The sequence below is a fragment of the Narcine bancroftii genome, chromosome 13, assembly GCF_036971445.1.
Source record: "Narcine bancroftii isolate sNarBan1 chromosome 13, sNarBan1.hap1, whole genome shotgun sequence".
In the NCBI taxonomy this organism is placed as follows: domain Eukaryota; kingdom Metazoa; phylum Chordata; class Chondrichthyes; order Torpediniformes; family Narcinidae; genus Narcine; species Narcine bancroftii.
The window spans coordinates 22,325,109-22,344,133 of record NC_091481.1 but is presented as its reverse complement, the minus strand read 5'-3'; the positions used below and the strand labels follow the sequence as shown (position 1 = coordinate 22,344,133).

General features: G+C 37.1%; 1 protein-coding gene across 3 annotated transcripts in view; it reads right to left on the bottom strand.

The window, feature by feature from the left end:
- Nucleotides 1-2,841: 2,841 nt before the first annotated feature.
- cerk (ceramide kinase) overlaps nucleotides 2,842-19,025 on the bottom strand; it is a 51,664-nt gene continuing 35,480 nt past the window's right edge. For all 3 annotated transcript variants that reach the window (XM_069909971.1, XM_069909970.1, XM_069909972.1), the window contains exons 8-13: nucleotides 15,808-15,960; nucleotides 12,680-12,785; nucleotides 11,634-11,710; nucleotides 11,206-11,411; nucleotides 8,779-8,981; nucleotides 2,842-4,471 (exon numbers count right to left, since the gene is read on the bottom strand). In XM_069909971.1, the coding sequence (XP_069766072.1) occupies nucleotides 4,390-4,471; nucleotides 8,779-8,981; nucleotides 11,206-11,411; nucleotides 11,634-11,710; nucleotides 12,680-12,785; nucleotides 15,808-15,960 (827 nt within the window). In that variant the 3' untranslated portion in view covers nucleotides 2,842-4,389. The remainder of the gene's footprint in view (nucleotides 4,472-8,778; nucleotides 8,982-11,205; nucleotides 11,412-11,633; nucleotides 11,711-12,679; nucleotides 12,786-15,807; nucleotides 15,961-19,025) is intronic.

The window sequence follows — 19,025 nt, the reverse complement described above, 5'->3', positions numbered from 1 at the left end:
AAAGGAAATGGACCAATGACAATTTTTCTCAAGCAAAATATTTGAGTAACAATTGGGTCTAGAGCAGCAATTCTCAATCTTTCCTTTCCACTCACATCCCACCTCCTCCTTCAGCAGCTTAACTCACACCTTCTCTTTCATTGTCCCAACTACCATATATTTATGTAATACTGTGGTCATTTTTTTGTACCATTTTTCAAGTCACATGGGGGGGGGAGAAAGAAATCGATGCTTATCAAACATTTGACCTCGTAAGTACCTGCATCATTCAAAGCATCGGGAGTTTGGTTGGCTAGGACCGGGTGGCAAGTCTGTGGCTGGGGCTTTGGGAGTTTGGATGGGTGGTCGGCTGAGACAAGGATTCGCGGTCGGGACTTTGGGAGCTCAGATGAGTGGTCGGCTGAGGTGAGGATTTGCGGACGGATGGGTGGACAGTTGTGGCCAAATAGGGTGGGTCATATGGAAAGCACATGATTTTTGGGGCCAAAAAAGGCAGGGAATTGACAATTACATGAGTATATACGGCAATCTGACAGCAACAAGTTTGTACACAAACCACAAATCAAGGACAAAACCTTGCAGCACCTGTTGCTTTAGCATTGTGTAGATTTTGTCATCTGGGAAGCAGATGAGAATGGTCCATGTCGAATAACAACAGCCAGAAGTGATTTGGCAATTAACCCACTCTATACTTATTTCTGGTGTTGGGTGTGGCAAGCAATGCTTCTCATGGCTCTTTATTTGCCTTATGGTAGACAAAAGTTGAAATACATCATGTTTATTACATTTCTAATTTATTATGTGGCAATAAGAGGAATGTTAGATTCGTATTTAGCAGTGTTAATGAGGTTCTTACCGCTGTCTTCATGTACTCAAAAGCACCAAGTGATGAAGGCTGTCATCGTTGCCCAAAATAGCTGATCGAGTGTCACATTCACAGTTCACTCTAACATCCATTCTATAGCTTTGTTCAGTGTGTGCCAAGTGTAGAAAAATAACATTGATATGATGTTCAGCTTGATTCATACCAGAAATAAGAAAACTCATCAGGTGACCCTCAGAGTGATTCTTCAACATCCCAAAGAGCAATCAAAATGTCAACATCTCTCATTTTGGACTGATTGGTTGGAATTTTATTAATAACTAAATGTGAGTAACTTAACCTCCCATCTGGAAGAGAGTTACTTGTGCAATCTGCAAAGAACAAAGTCAGGAATGAGATGGAATTCTCTCCACTTTCCTGAATGCTGGCACAGACCATAATTAGTTATTCTGTTCAAATTTCAGTAGAGAGATTCAACCTGGATATCAGTGCAGGAATATCCCACAATGGAAATAACCAATTTTCATTTGTAATCCTGTAAAATGTGGTCTCTGCACTTAATCATGGAATCAAATAATTGTGCAGTACAGAATCAGGCAGTAACTTGGAAGTCAGATGCGTATTTGGGAATGGGTAGATGCCCGCGCTGAAATAGGTGGTTGTAAACCACTTGAAAAGATGACATATAATTTACATAATAAAAATGACATTTTTCAATAGATTTGGGAATCATATTTACAAATTGTAGGAATTAAGCCCAACCTGAATCTACCGACTGCTAAAAAATTAAGATATGTTAAGACTTTATTTGATAGTTTAAGTAATTTTTTAAAAATAAATATTATCCAGGTGTTTTTTTCTTTTTTTCCTTCTTTTCTATCGGGGGAAATTAAAAAAAATCACTATGTTTTAATTTTTCATTATTTTGAATAAGACATTTATGTACTTTAAAAAAAAATGCATATGTGAAATAAAATAAAAAATTCAAAAAAAGGATGAAATTTTAAAAAAGATGAAGACTTAGCAAATTATGTGCAGTAGAAATGAATGCAGGCCCAAGAGAGACTTCAGGAGAAATTATAATGGAGAATGAAATGGCTTAAACAGGCAGATTTTTTAAAAGTCTATAATAGAGAACACGATAAATGTTGTTGAATTGCAGAGAAGCAGGCAACAAGGCTATTCAAAGCAATAAACTATGGGTATTGTGGATAAATTACCAGACTCTGACCCAAAAATCCAGAGGTCAGAACTATTGATCCAGAGAAGCCCCTGATGTTTGGTGAAAGATTCTCCAAGTACTCTCAAATTTGCTTCCCTGTACGTTGTTGAATCTTTGTGACATCATATTAGTAAATGCAAATAATAGTGGAATGATACTGAATTCAAACAGAGTAGTTCTGCTTTCATTTTGAGCAAGGTATCATTTGAAAGAAAAATAATGGGCCTATTAACTAACATTTAATTTGGCTTTATCACACCAATCAACTTTAAACATGCTATCTTTCTACTTAAATTTTAATTTTTCTTCCTCTGGGGTTCTTCACTTTTTTTCCCATCTCTGTTGCTTGCCTTCCTATCCTAGGAATGGCCACCAAGATTCCTTGTGGATCTGAGAGCACAAGTAAAAGGAGCAAACCCAAGTGAAATGAGCCATACTCACCCCAAGTAACAAATTTGAAAGAGTCCAGTATTTTCCCAGAAGGTGGAAAATCAAGCAGAGGGCTGACACAGTTGGACAACAAGTTTCAAATTGTTTACAGCCGCCAACTTCTTAAAACCCCATTGTGAAATAGATGGACCAGGCTTACTGCTATCTGTACAATTAATAAACAATTGATGTGAATGCACAAATGTTTTCCAACATCTGCTAAAATACACCACTTCTAATCATTTCATTTGAGGTTTTACATAAATAAAGAAAGCACCCATTCCAGAAATGTAGGAGAATGAGGGAAAAGGTAGTGGAGAAAGCAAATAAATTAAACTGTTGGATTCAATTTAAATATTTTATTCAGGGCATTTTGTCCACCAATTCTAAACAGCTATTTTAAAAAACAATCAATTTTCACGAGAGTCTATTTGTAAAGTTATTTGGTCTCGATCTGAAGTAGGTCAGCAGGAAATGTTCCACTGAATGAACCTCCTGATAGAAAGCTTCCCCGAATAGGAAATAATTTAAAACAACAAACCAGAAAATGCAATGGGGGCAATGAATGTGAAATAATTTACATCTTTCAAGAACACTAATTGATACCCATTGTAGCTATTTACATTAGCTATGTACCTTTTGCTTTTAAATATTTTTATTGAGTTTAAAATTTTGTATGCAAGTTTATATGTTAAGGAAAACACATTATATACATAGAAGTACAAAAAAAGGATGGAACTACATTAGACAGTTCCTTAATCCACATGAGAAACGTTATTGAATTAATCACTTTGAAACCCCCACATTTGATAAATTAATTCAAATAAAAATGGAAGAAAAAAAGAACCTAAAAACTAAATCTAATCCAGCCCCTTCCTCACTATGTACATTTTAAAAGGAAATGCAGGGAACTAAATATTTACAACACATTTAAAGTTAGGCAAATACTTTGATTTAGAATCTATTGTCATGAACATGTCAAAATAACTAACGAATATAATAGAAAAAAATCAATTAACATTTTTCTCAAGAAACAAAGATCAACAGCAATAATTATTCTATGCAGCATGCATCAGTCTTGAAAAAATTTAAGAGGAATGTATAATACAGAAGATGAAGGGCAAGTGCTACTTTCTGTAGTGAGATGCACTCCATTAGCGCATTAGTACAACTGACTGAATACCATTCACATAGTGAACACATACTAAGCTAAAATCTAGCTTAATCATCTACAATAAATAGATTTTATATTTGTCATTTATCTCAAATATACAGCAGTTTATTATTTAAATATTTTCTTCTAATAAAATTTACTAAAAATAAAGAACTTTCTTTCCCCCCCCTCAAACTTTAGCTTCTGTTATCATTGCTTAGAAATTACAGTTAGATTGCATTGATAAGTTGCAAGGTGCAGTAAAAGAAACCAGACAAAATCTAGAATTTATCTTGAAGTTAAGAATGTACTAGTAGTTACAAAAGCAATTTGTAATTTATATTTAAAAGTAAGTGAAATTTATTATCTAAGTTTAAGTAACTGACAGTTAATGAGAACCGACAGATACTTAACAATTTTATACATGACTCGCTCCTCAAGTTTATTCCACAGATTAAGGGTACACTTAAAAAATCTATCAATTTTGTATTGCAAGGATAGCTAGCTTGCAACACACAAATGATTTAAATCTCAAACATGTACCACACAGATTCATTTGAAATGTAATCCATAAAAAGGAATTTGCATGTTAAGATCTTAAAACTACATTAAATTTGTTCCTTCTTATGCTTTACACTGTAATAAATATCCACACTGTAATAATTTTGTACACAAATTCAGAATCACATTATAAAAGTTTCACAATTTAGACGAAAGAATTCAATCTTTGAGATTAATGGTTTGCAGAATCCTGAGATCTGTTTAAACTGAATTCCTAATGCTCTTTTCTGAAGGAAACACTTCTATTCCTCTTGCAAAAAGCCTCAACAGCTGGCAATGAACTCTGGAAAGAAATAAAATTAAATGAATAAGCATGTGCTCATTTATCTTTCAACAAAAATAAGGAGTAAATGGGAATGGTAAATCGGTGAAAAAGCAGCATTGGCTGCAAGCAGGGAAGCATGCATTTCTTTAAAATGTTTAATGGATATCAAATTAGTTCTTATGTTCAATGCAAGCACAAACTCCTCCAAAATGTAGGCAACAAATGTTGTAAGGCAGCAAACAGAAGCAGTCTGCAATTTCAACTTGCAAGAGGTATGATGCCAGTATAAAGGCCACCAAATCAGAGTTAAATTTATTTTTAGCAACAGGAAGGGATCGGTCGCCGTGACACAATTCTGCTAGCTATTACTGCCATTCTGACAACTGGCCCTATGTTCAAGACAGGTTTTAAGCTTCAGGGCGTGGCAAGTACTGAACGTGTATAGATCTCACCTTACCTTCAGCTACAGCAGGATTGGGAAGTGTGTAATAAATTATGAGAAACAAAGGAGATGGGAAAGGGAGCAACATTCCAATCTGTAGATCATTAAGGAACAAGAAACCTGTTGAATGATCATTTATGTCCTTGCTAAAATTTCTAACTGCTTCAGACAACTGTAATTTCAGAAAGGGTGGTGCCACATTGTCAATGGCTCAAAAGCTCCAGTATCCAGGCTAGAGATAAAAATCTACGTCTGCTAACGTGCAAGAGTAAGTAGGATTGGTGCTGTGCACAGATGGTTGATCCCATTTCATGTTAGCTTCTGAGTGAGCAGGTTGAGGAAATTCATACAAGGCTCACCATGTGTAGCTACCATTTCCTAGCTAACCAAATTAGCGCACAAAAACATTGAGTGATCACAGTGCTGTCAATACTGGGTGGGCGAAGATAATGTTTGGCATGCTTGCCTTCATCAGACAGAGAATTGAGTGCAAGAGCCAGGATGACATGGTGGAAGATGTGGGTGAGACCCAATTCGAAGCAATGTTCAGGTTAACCAGGTACCAGAAAGAGGTCATCAAGTTGGAAAAGGCAAAGAAACAAAAAATCATGGAACTAGTGGGCTTGACAAGACGAACAGACAGATCTTTCTCCCTGGAGTGTTGGGGGCTGAAGAGGGACCATACAGGGGAACATAAAATCAAGAAGGGCATCAATAAGTTAAATAGTCAGTCTTTTGTTTCCAGGATCGTGGGAGTTGAAAAGTGAAGCAGATAGATTTAAGGCAAGAGGGGAAAGCTTTAAGAAGGACCTGAGAGGCACCTTCATCCACATAGAGGGTAGCAGGCAAATGGAATGAGCTGCCAGAGGAAGTGGAAGAGAGCTAGGTTTCAACATTTATGGATAAGAAAGGTTTCATTTGATTTGGTACAAATGCAGGCAAATGGTACTGTCTTAGTTGGGCCAAAGGGCCAGTTTCCATGCTGTAAAATTCTATGGCTCGAGAAAAGTGTGTTGGGTAAGAGAATGCCATATCTTGGATTTTTTTTTTATATACCCAATTAATTGGGTAAATGCAATTTAATTGCATTATAGGTATCATGTCCGAGGGGTTTGAAATTTGCAACTGATCAGCTTTGGCACAGACTGATCCAATATTGGTGAAAAATCACTTCCTTAAGAGGAAGTAGGAAGAGTGGTTGTTGCTTTCTCCAGTTCTGCACCCATTTTTCCGCAAAAGAACTCGTGTGTTCTCGAGTATTGTTCAATAATATAAATGGGTAAATACCTGACAAAGTGTGAAGCACAAGAGGAAAGCCTATAGCTGAATTAAACAAATGACCACTCACAGGGCATATGAATATTACACATGAATAAGGATGGATGACAGTTGAAGGTGACAGGAATCGTAGTACATTGTCTGAAACCAAAGAGTCTTCTGGGAAGAAGTTGTACCTTTGAAGGTGAATTCAATGACGTTGAGCACAGGGTATGGTGACAGTTTCACAATGTGGCTTTGAACTCTTAATTCTTGTAGAATTTGGCTGGAGGTGTATTGGTCCCTGCAGTTAAAACATCTCTCTCCTACTTTGCACCACCTCTAAAAATGTCAGTGGCGCAAGCATCAGTAAACCACACTTGGTGTTGATTCAGAGTGGTGTCTTTCTTTGTCAGAGTGTGTTTCACAAGGACTCCACCACTGCTGCAACGATACCGTGCAGCTTCCCTTTAAGTGCTGTTAGTCTTTCAGGACAGAGGTCTGAAGCTAATCAAGAGCAGTAAGCTTTAGCTACACAAAAAAAATTAATCAATTGCACAGATAAGATTAACTTGGCATGATACCAATGTCAGAAGTAATAGCCATAGCTAAATTGAGGGGTGGAATTTCCAGACCCATTTTGAATTTAATCTCACAGTTATTGAGCAAATGTGAAAACTTCCTAAACAAGAAATATTATGCAATCAATACTGGCTTAAGGATGGGAAACTGGACAATAATAATAACTCTTGCTCTCCACTTTCAAGTTCTTTTCAATGGGAAAATTGCAATGTACATGTGAGTATGGGAATAATGCAAAAAATTGCAATGTACATGCGAGTATGGGAATAATGCAAAAATATCACACATAGAAAGCAAAAAAAGTGATAACGTTACATTATTTATTGTTGAAAAGAGTCCAAATGAGTACAATTTTAATTTTACTTTGGATTGCCACCCAATCGGATCTACAACCCCGAAACCGGAGCCCCCAGGGAAAACACACGTAGACAACAAACAAATGGCTTACAGATAGCTCAGGATTCAAACCCTGGTGCCAACGTTGGCACTGTAACAACATTGCACCAACCGCTACACTAACCATGCCGTAATTTTGATTATCGCTAATCTTCAAATATTGCTGCAGTGACGTTTACTATGGTGAGATCAGTCAAAATTGCCAAGCAACAATTCATTGTCAAAGGAACAATTTTAATGCAAAATGAATCAAGCAATGCAATCCAAAAATTAGTAGTTTTGAGAAATGAAAAGACACAAAGCCTAATTAACTTATGATACATTACATTGCTAGAATTACAATATAAAAATGCTTCCTTCTTAAATAACTGCGTGCTGTACCAAATAAGATTTGCATTGATCAGAACAACTGGAGAGAATGTGGAAATGATGAGGACTTTCTCCACATTACCCAATGCTAAATTTAGCTAGGGAATATTATTTTATAGAAATTTCATTGTCATGTTATAAATTTTGACCATTACACAGGTGGCAATTAATATTGTACACAAATTATTGTCTATTCTCCAAATTAAAAACACAGAACTGTAATTTTTTTGTAACTTGAAGAAACCGGTTGAGATGTTTACTGTGTCTTTGGAAATACAAACAAGTGAAGCCAACGTAGAAAACTACCCTCAAGTTTGTATCACATTTCTAGTGATAGGCTGATTTCGATAAACGATGGCAATCAGCTTGGTACACTGGAATTGTACATCCAGAACAATCAGGCGGCTTTAACACTGTGAACTGCACTGCATAGATCTTTCTACCATGCTGAAGGTAGCCAATCAAAAAAATTGGAAAATAAATCTAATTATAGATGTGATTGAAAAATGGACAGCTTGTACATTTAGATTAGAAAAAGGAAGCAGGTATCGCTGAAGAAATGAACTTCTGCTGAACGAAGGATCATACGCACTGGTGTCAGGGTTAATGGGGCACTGATATTTTACATAATGCAGTGTGCTTGGCTACTTCTGAAATAGTGAGGACTCATTAACTGAGAAAAAAAAAGTATTGCAGGCCCTGATAACAAATTTTACAGCAACTGTGATCAATAGATTACATGGACTTAGCTTTGTGAACTGTTGATAACATTTTGCTGTAAGACTTGGTTCATTCCAATCAGGGCTCAGGGTTCAGGATGGAAACATGCAAATCTCAATGGGAAGCAATTCTACATTCCAGAGCCAATGAACCAAAAGGAATGTCAATTTATCAATGATTAAATTTGGAAATGTAAACCAGATGGGTTTTTGTACGAGTTATTTAGATCACATGATATGCAAAATGCATTCACTCCAAGCATCTCATGTTTGGTTCGGAAACCGCACAGCAAAAATTAGTGTACTCACTTCGCAATATCCAGGTCATTAGCTCAGTGATAATTTATGCACAAGAATTAAAGAGTAACTTTAACTACACAAGACAAAAATCACTTCGATCAGCATTTTTCAAATTGATAAAACCAGAAGAATGCACTAGATGCATTCAAGTCACATTAGTCAATAGTACCAAAATGACAATTAATTTACCATGAAGACAACCAACATTTGATTGGCTGACAGGTATAGGCAGTCTATTAGGTAGAAAGAGAACAGCATACCTCACTTCAATGGCTGCATGCTCAATTATCTCTCCATCACAATTCCAACTGCTGGTGAGCTGAACACAGCTACAGGTGGGATGATCTCTGCAGAACTGGCCAAAGAGAGTTTTGCCAACTTCCTGGACATCCTCCTCATCACAGTATTTTGGGGTAAATTTTAATCTCTTCACTCGATAAACTTCAATAAATGGAAAGTCAAACTAAAAATATCAAAAGAACAGGGTTCAACCTTTTATGGTTGTCTGATGTTCAATATTTCATACTATAACACAAATATCGTAAAAAATGGTTAAAAGTAGCTCATTTGAATGGTACTCATAAGGAGGTTGAAAGCTTTCATCTACTTACAAGAATTGATAGATAACTTGACCCATCTGTTTCCTCTCTAAATCCACTCAGTAAATGTATGGCAAATGCTGATCAGGTGTTAGAATAATCGTCATGGCTATCCCTCGAGGACGAGGATGGTGGTTTTAATTTAATTAATCTACTTATGGGCTCTCAAATGGCTTACAAGTCCAATCTTGGAAAGTGGCCCACAGAGCGAAGACACCTGCCTGTGTGTATATTTGTTTAATGTGTACCTCACTGACAAAAGACAAAGGAGGAAAAACCCAACACCCAACCCCAACCCACCAATTTTCCCCTGCAACCGCTGCAACCGTGTCTGCCTGTCCCGCATCGGACTTGTCAGCCACAAACAAGCCTGCAGCTGACGTGGACATTTACCCCCTCCATAAATCTTCGTCCGCAAAGCCAAGCCAAAAGAAGAAAAGAAAAAAAAGAACTTAATGCTGCACTGATACACAATGTTAGAATGATACAATCATATGGCTAAGCCTAACAGGTCATCTTCACAAGACACCTGATAGTTAAAAGCTAAAGGATTGCAACCCAATACCATGAGCATGTGCATTAATGTGCCTGCAGTTTGGTGCAATCAACTAAAATCAAATGACTTGCATTGACTATGCTAGTGAATAGCTTTGAATATTGTGAAGAATTACTTTGCAGATTGTAATTGTACCTCATGACAAAATGTAACCTGAAGCATGGCTTTCACACATATACTCCATACACCAACTTTAAACATTCCTCCCTTTTCATTTTTCCCCACTTTTCTGTTTTGAATATTGAGGCTGGAAACTGCCACAGGCATCCAATACACAAATACTGAGAATCTCAGGGATGGTCCTTTGTATAAGGTTTGGCAACTTGTCATTTTCATGATTTTATTCAAAGCATATCTGGCCCTCAGATGAACTCAGCTACAGGCGGGGGGGGGGGCGGGGGGTGATCTCTTGAAGCAGACCGCAGTACCTGCTTTGCCATTTGTTCAGTGGGTTGATTCTCCACCACCTCCCACAAACAACTCCATCCCAAGTCTGATCCTGAGTTAATTCAAGTCACCTTTATTTATCGTTCATACTATGTAGGTTAAAGATGGACCATATTTACATAAATATAATTTAGAATAGAAATTAAACAGGTTAAAAATTAAAACGTAAACAGTGGAAGTCCACAGCACCCTATCTAAATCTATTCTGGGATGGTTTGTTGGTGGGGGAGAGGGGGAAGCAGGTGGGAGAAAACTTGCCCAATCTGGTCATAAGGGCCCAAGTGCTATGGTACATTCTACCAGATGGCAGAAGGAAGAACAGTTTACGTGAGGGGAGTGTGGAGTCTTTTGCAATATTTATTGCCTTTCGCCTGCATCGAGTGTTGTAGATGTCCTTCATGGTAGGAAGGGAGTCCCCAATGATCTTTTCTGCTGACTTCACTCTCCTCTGCAGTGTCCTGAGTGGTACAGCTTCCAAACCAGGGAGTGATGTAGTTGCACTGGATGCTCTCAATATATCCTCTGTAGAATGTAGTGAGGATGGAGGGTGGGAGATGAACTTTACTCAACCTTTGCAGGAAGCAGAGGCACTGCTGGGATTTCTTGGCTATGGAGCTGATGTTAAAGGACCTGGTGAGATTCTTCGCCAAGTGCGCTCCAGGGAATATGATCACCTCAATGGTGGAGTCGTCAATGGACAGCGGAGCGTGGATCCCCCCCCCGGACCCTCCTGAAGAAGACAACCATCTTTTTTGATTTATTAACGTTCAGATACAGGTTGTTGGCTCTGCACCAGTCTAGATTGATGGGTGGAGGAGGGGGGGGGAGGGAAATGGGAGAAAGAAGAGGGCTGCCAGCGACAGCCAGCATTTTTTTGGTTAGAATTAAACATTTTAATGCTTAAAAAACCTTCCCTTGCTGTTTGTTGTTTAAACACTGTTTGAAGTGATTTACTGTTGCTACTGAACGTTCATCTGACATAGGCTTGTAGGACCTGACCATTTCATATAATCGGAGTTGTACTGTAGTTCAATTACAAACTGTAATGTACAGAATATTAGAATAAACATTCAATAGATCCATACCTGATCACTGCTGTTCGTGTGCCTTATGAGATGCCTCAGGAAACTGAATCTAGAACATTTGCGGACTACGATGAGGTCCATGGTCCCATCAGCCAGGTGTGCTGCTGGTGAGAGACCCTTTGGAGACTTTGGACATGCACAACTCAGATTTGCTAAATTTATAGCCAAAAATTTTCCTTTTATCACTTTCCATGGCTGGTGCTCCTCTAAAATGAGAGAAACAAAGTTCACAAAAGTACCAAAGTACTTATCTTTGCATCAGAATGCATCAGAAGAGATCAACCACTTTTATAGATATATCAGGTAACCAGAGGCTACAAGAATTTCATGGCCAAAAATTATAATGTCTCGCGCATGGTCAGAAACAAGAAATTTTTGATAACCAGTAGCTTTAAGGAATATTGTCCATGATCCACATTTAATCTTACCACTGTTAAGAGATTTGAATTTGCTTTCTTTTTGTGATGCCTTTAATTGCTCTGTGCTATGTTGGCAGATACGACATCTGAAATAAAAGCATCAAATATTATAATCAGTTACAGATGACCTTAAAAGCTTCTCAGCGAACAGGTCCAAGGTGGCCGAGCTTCTGAATATGCTTGACACCACTGTTATAGTAATTTTGCATTCAAATATATATGTGTGGGTGTAAAATTGTGATACTTAATCCTTACATTCCACACAAATTTAAATAGCATTATTTACTTTATCTACATTGTTTACAATTACTTCCAAACAACCTCTCTCGCATTGAACAGTTACTCATCATACCTCCATTTCTAATGGGTGTGATTTAACTTTTATTATTTTCTTTGCTTTAAATTTCTAAATCATATTTCATTGTCAAATATAATTTCATAAATTACTTGGAAATATTCTCACTTAAACGATTTATATTTTTCCATTTCTTAAAAAATGTGCACACCTTTTAAAGATGTGCGCAATTGTTCTCAGTCAGTCCTGAATCATAGTTTCAAACTGAAGTGTTATCCCTATTCTCCACAGATGCTGGCTGACCTGTTAAATTTGTTTATAGCTACACAATTGTTAGCTCTATATGTAGATCCCAGATTCCCTGTACAAAGCAGCAAATGGTTTCACTCTCAAATAATCACAAATCACACAGCAAATAAAAATATAGTGAGTGGGTAGTGTCAATTTTTTTGCCATTGATTGGATCATTTAATACTACCACTGACTTTGGGGAAAAAAATACAAATCGTTGAGAAGCAATTAATTGATATTCAGATCTTAAATGCGAAAGTAATTATTTCAAAAAGTCTATTCTAAATGGGTTGCACATTTTCAGAATTAATAAATCAATTGCTTTGAATAAAATATTATCAGGTATCAAACCTTTTAGCGTTAAGATAATGAAATTCATAGATGAAAATTTAGTAAAGAAAATAAAAAATGTACAATACACATAAGCATTGATGAGGAAAAGATTGATAAAAAATGCAATACTGCTTACCCGGCAGTACATGGTTTCTGATCTCTTGGACTACCAAGTGTTCCAGTTGCTGGTAAATACGAAATTGTTCCTTCATAGCACTGATGAGTTAGAAAGGCCTTAACACCTATGTAACAAAATAAATTAAACTGTTTTGGCTTAGGTTTTGGATCAATAGATTTGAAACAAGTTGATAATATACACATTAAAATTCCACTTTTGTCCCAAGGCACTGGGCTTTTTGAGCAAGAAGTTGTATTTGTTTAGTTTTTAAAAACACAGGAAAATACCCAAATTCGTGGAAGGAAATACCTCATATTTCGGCAACAAGTCAACCGTTGTACAAGTCTATTCCCCTTTTCCAGTCTCATTTTAAGGGTTTTATGGGTACTTCTGGCGCACAAGTCGAGCCTCATTTTTTGGCTGCCTAAGGTGCCCCATTGACCAACGTATGAGTCGACCCCAAAGCTCGCAATGCCTGAGATGGGGAATTGACCAGCGTTTACATCGGTCCCCCTCCCCAAAAGATCGCGTGGACTGATCTGCTAGGCATTGACTGGAGGTGATTGCTATCATGGAAAGTCCATCAACAATGCAGCACACGATGAAAATATGAAGTGAGCTTTAAGTTGAAAGTGATAGAAATGGCAAGAAAAACAATTGCACTGCTAGAAGAAAATTTGATGTGCATGAGAAGTTGGTAAGATATTGGAGGAAGAAGGAAGAGATCAAGAAAAATAGCAAAAAGGCAATATTCTTTGAGAAAAGGAATCACTCATTGGCCGGAGTTGGAAAATCATGTTGCAGAATGGGTACGTGAACAGAGGCAAGATTGCTACAGAGTCACCTGAAAATAAGACATTTACACTGCAGTGGGCCAAGTCACACCCAGACCTCAGCTACAGAGTCGCCCGAAAATAAGACATTCACACTGCCTCAGCTACAGAGTCGCCTGAAAATAAGACATTTACACTGCAGTGGGCCAAGTCGCACCCAGACCTCAGCTACAGAGTTGCCCGAAAATAAGACATTTACACTGCAGTGGGCCAAGTCGCACCCAGACCTCAGTGATGATTTTAAGGTTGCAGTTGGCTGGTGCAACAGTTTCATGAACAGAAAAAAAAAAATCTGGTATTACACCAAAAAAAACAAATATTGCACAGAAACTTCCAAAAGATCTTGATCACAAAATGGTACCAGTTTATTTTATGTAACTGGCAGAAACACCAATTTGCATTGGCAAATGTCGGAAACATGGATGAAACCCCCATGAATAGAACAGTGGAATGGAAAGGTGTTGAAGCTGTGCAAATCAGAAGTACAGGCCATGAAAGGACCAGGCTTACCATGGTGCTATCGTGCATGGCTGACGGGACAAAGTTAAGAGCCATGTTAATCTTCAAATGTGAAATTAAACCGAAAATTATATTCCCTGCAGGTATTTCTGTACACTTTCATGAAAAAGAATGGATGGATGAAAATGGTGTAAAACTATGGATAGACAATGCGTTTGGACAGACGGCCAGGTGATTTCTGCAAGAACAGAGCTTGTTGGCCTGGGATATGTTTCGTAGCTACTTAGCTGAGAACACTAAAAGTAGATTGGCATTACATAATATCTACAAGCCATTCAAAGACCATGTGCCTGAGGAATGGGACATATGGATGTCGAGTGCAGAAAAATAGTTTACAAAAGGCAGGGCAACGTGTCCTGCATCACTTGACATGCTGTGTAACTTTGTGTTCAAGGCATGGGACTAAATTAAAGTAGAGACTGTGATAAAATAGTTTAAAGATTGCGGCATCTCTTATGTGGCATGGAAGATGATTTATTGTGGGACACTGACAACGAAGCTGAAACCGCCTCATCAGATACAGACTGGGACCCTTATGATGACCGTTTAAATAGTGAGAGTATGGATATGCTTGATGCCATCTTTGCTTCAGACGATGAGAGCAAGAGACATTTTGAAGGGTTTGAAATGTGTTGTTTTTAGACAACGATAGCGATTTTGAAGGGTGCGACTTGTGTTGTTTTCAATAAAAATCTCAATGAAAATCTGTTACAGTCGGGTACTTTTTCATGGTTTTCCAAGCGTCGACGCACGCCGAATCAGTTTATCGAGGGTTGACTTGTATGCTGGATCAGCGCGGATTGGATTTGAGCTGAATTTAAGGACTCAAAAGTATATCTGGGGTACAAGTTGACCCCCATTTTTTGAGATTTATTTGGGTTTCACAACTCAACTTGTATGCCAAGATAAATGGTAATTCATTTTGAAAAGTCGTCATATTAAATGAGGACGATTGGAAAATTGCCCTAAAGTTTAGTCAAATAAGCAAGTTCAGTATCAAAATAAAGAAACAGAAATTTAGAATTTTCAAGGTGGTTCAAGGTTCTTTTTGTCACATAATAATACTCAAAAATGTAATATCCATGATATACTTTAACTTTTGCCTGCTGCAAGGCAAAGGAAGAGTCACCATGAACATTGCCCAGCATATCGAACAAAAAGAGTAAGAGAGTCTCTGAAGAGACACTGAATGTATGTGGATTTGCCTCCAGTGCTCCCAAAGCCTGTGCTGGTGAGACTCCTGTTCAAACCATTGGCAGTGCAAAAAACCAGGAGACAAAAGGCTAAGAGTTTATGGATTGAAGCAGATCACAGAAAAAGGGTAGGATCATTGAGCGATAATTAAAAAAAAAACAAGGGTAAAATTTTTTAGAAAAATAGTTTCCACACCAGGACAATTCTAGGTCAGCAAGCCTAGATGAACAGGATTCTCTAAAATGATAAAAGCACAAACATTTGGGTGGGTTTATAGAATGTGCAAGTGGCCAGTTTGGGAGGACTTCATGATAGGTGAAGCCCAGACTCTATAACACAATGTTTTAGCAACAAAGATACGAAGACAAGAAGGGTGGCAATGATAAATCTTTGACATGAAAACACTAAAAATATTTAGCAGTACTAAAACGTACTATTCCGGAAGCAGAAAATTGGACAAAGCCACCTTCTGTCTCTTATGGGACAGAAGAAAACAAAAGGATGACTTCATGGCAATTCTTTCAAAACTGAACAATGTTACAATTGGTAATCTAAGCAAGAATAACACTGTCAAATCAAAGAGAAATGTATACAGATTACCTGAGAAATTATATCTTGATGGACCCATCCATCGGTTTTTCTCACTGTCTAATAATGTATCACCATAAAATCCATATCCTAATAGAGATACTGAATATTTCAAAACCATATCTTTATGATGAACTGAACTAACATCAATGGGGTGTGAGTCACCTGCAGAAAAAAGGAAACCATAAAATACAACAATAATTACAAATGTAAAGCAAAAGCTTTTGACTCAAAAAAGCAAGAAATTGTCCTGTTAAATGTTTTGTCATGACTAAGGTTAAATATTGCAATAAATCAGAAAATGAAATCAAAATAATAACCATTTAATAAATATTTGGAAGTACTGAACAGAGTTGAAAGTGGGGTAAACTGAGATCTTCACTAATGAGCAAGTATCACAAATCAGGTTCGAGATGACATGACCATCTTTTGAGACTTCACTGCAAACTGGCCATTGTTGAGATCTACATATTCCAATCAATCTACATATTCTTTTCAAAAATGATTGTAAACCTGGAAAGATGTTGTTCCATTACAGATATAGAAAGATGGGATTTTAATAAGATGATCAGATCATGAGCTAAATTAAGGAATAGCAAAAGGATGTGAGGTTTTGGTAGGAACATTCTACAGATCCCTGACGGTAGTGTGGTGGAAGTGAAATCCATCACTACCCTATATTCAACATTTGCCCCAAATTTCAGAGACTGGCAGCTGAAGTAGTTAGAGCAATTAATTGAGCTACAATTAACAGGATTAATGAATGGGACACAAACAAAAACTGCGATTCGGAATGAATGACAATTAGTAAACAAACTGGAAATGAGAGGAATGGTTTAGGTTAGACATTCAAAATTATAAGGATCTTTTTATTCAAGATAACTGCTTCCTTTGAACAATAATCTGCCAAATTTAATCTTTAGAACAGACTTTTTTTTAAAAAGACATTTACAAATTAGATATTTTGCTCAATCTACGCTTTCTGATTTTCCTTGAATTTCAGACACCAATATTCTTGATTCATATTTTTTTAGCTTACAATTTTTTTGAATATTTTATTTTAATTTTATGATCAAACAGTATCATTAACTATCACAATATACATAAATGAAAAGGGATCACTGATACAGATTGTTCAAATTTCCAAAAAGACCCCACCCCTCTTCCTCAAACAAAAACCCCTTGAAAAGAAAAAAAAGAAATAAGAAAAAGAAGAAAGATAGAGGAAAGAAAGAGAAACTGTTGGGATCTCGATTCCAGCTCAGAATGTCCAATTTTTGACAGATCACAAATATGGGAGAAAAATGGATAAAATTTTTTTTAAAAGCGTGAGTTCAATTCCACCCCCCCCCCCCCCCCCAAGGTGGATTAATATCATATATTTACAATAAATTATTGGATTTAAGATCAGCCTCAATGGCTGGGAATGAGATTTAAATATAACTTTCTCAGTTGAAGAGTGGCCCTCTACTCTTAGCTTGATTAACATTTCTTCATTTTGTGCAAGGCATTGCCTCTTGCAATTTAAGGTGGTGCATAGTTTAAGTTTAGACATGTGTGTTCTATCTAGTTTTTAATGCATATATTGATCTACTATGTGTGAAATGCAAAACGTTTGAAGCCTCACTGATCCACATGTTTTAGGAATGCCCAAAATTAGAGTTTTTGGAAAGACATTTTCCGAACTTCATCCAAGATTTTTAAAAATCAAAATAGAGGCTCGTCCTTTAATTGCTTGTTTTGCACGAGCCAGATATACTCTGTCTGCAACTCAGGAAAAAGTTTTAGCTTTTACTATGCTGATGGCCAGACAAGCAATTTCACTGAAATGGAAGGATGATTCGTCACTTAGCCATACACAGTGGTTACATGATGTAATGTCTTACTTAAGCTTGGAGAAAATTAATACAATATTAAAGATAGAACATTGCAAGTCGTAAAGATGTGAAGCCCATTCTTGGAACACTAATTATGATTGGAAGAATTAAGAACTCTGAAGAGTCCAGGAGTTCACCATCCAATGTCTGGAGGTCGCTATCTGATTCCAAGTTACTTTTGTGTAACTAATAGGCAACTGGCTAATGCTATTATATTATTCTTTCTGATTTTCTTTAGATGTATGAGGTGACTGGTTATATATCTCATTGAATTTTGTATGCAAGTTTATATATTAAACACAAAAAAAAAATTTAAAATTGGAAATGAGAGCACACATTGTAATACCCAATTTTAACATGAGCAGAAATTTAAACAAAGGTGCAATGCCAATTAAAGCTTTAAATTTGAAAACAGTAAGAGATTGAAAATAAAGTGATTACATGTGCTCCACTGAATTATTAATTGACAAATCTTGAAAGTCTACAGTTTATGACCAGTTCAAAAACACACACCCAAGAGGAAAATCTTTCACTTCTGCAGTTTAGCAAACCAAGATCAAAGTAGATTAGACACGACTCAAACTTAACTAAAGGCTCCATTAAATGTGACAGTACTGGAAATCCAACAAGTTAAAGCTATAAAAGCAACAAAGCATAAAAAAAAAGAAAAATAATAAATCCGACAACTCTCTCTGCATGCTGATTCAAGAAACCCTCCTGGATTGACTTGACAAATTCTGCCCCATTACTAATCTCTACCCATACTGCACTGACACCAAGAACGTTCCAATCAATATTGGCGAAATTGAAGTCTCCCACTACTACAACCTTGTCGTCCTACATAATCTGTTCATGTATTGGCTTATCTTTTTGTCTGTGGCTTTTGGGAGGCCTATAGAATAACACTATCAAAGTGATTGCACCTTTGTTATTTTTCTATCCCTACCCATACCGTCTGTAATATGATTTCTCCAATACATCCGAGAGCAGCTGTGATGCTCTCCCTGATTAGTAATGTAATACTGCCCCCTTTCATCTTCTTCTCCATCCAGTCTAAAATATTTGAACATAGGAAAATTGAGCTAGCAGTCTTGTCCCTCTTGCAGACAAGTCTCTGCAATGGCCACATCATAATTCCACATACTGATTCATGCATTATGCTCATCTGTCTTACCTATAACACTCCTTGTATTAAAGTGAATACATTTCAACCTCACAGCGTTCATTTACCCATCCCTTCCTTCCAGGCTCATTTCCATTATCCGCCATCCCCTCAACTCCACTTGCTGTATTCTGCTTCCCACCCCCCCAGCCACTGTAGGTAAAAGAAAGACAAAATAAATATTGTCCATG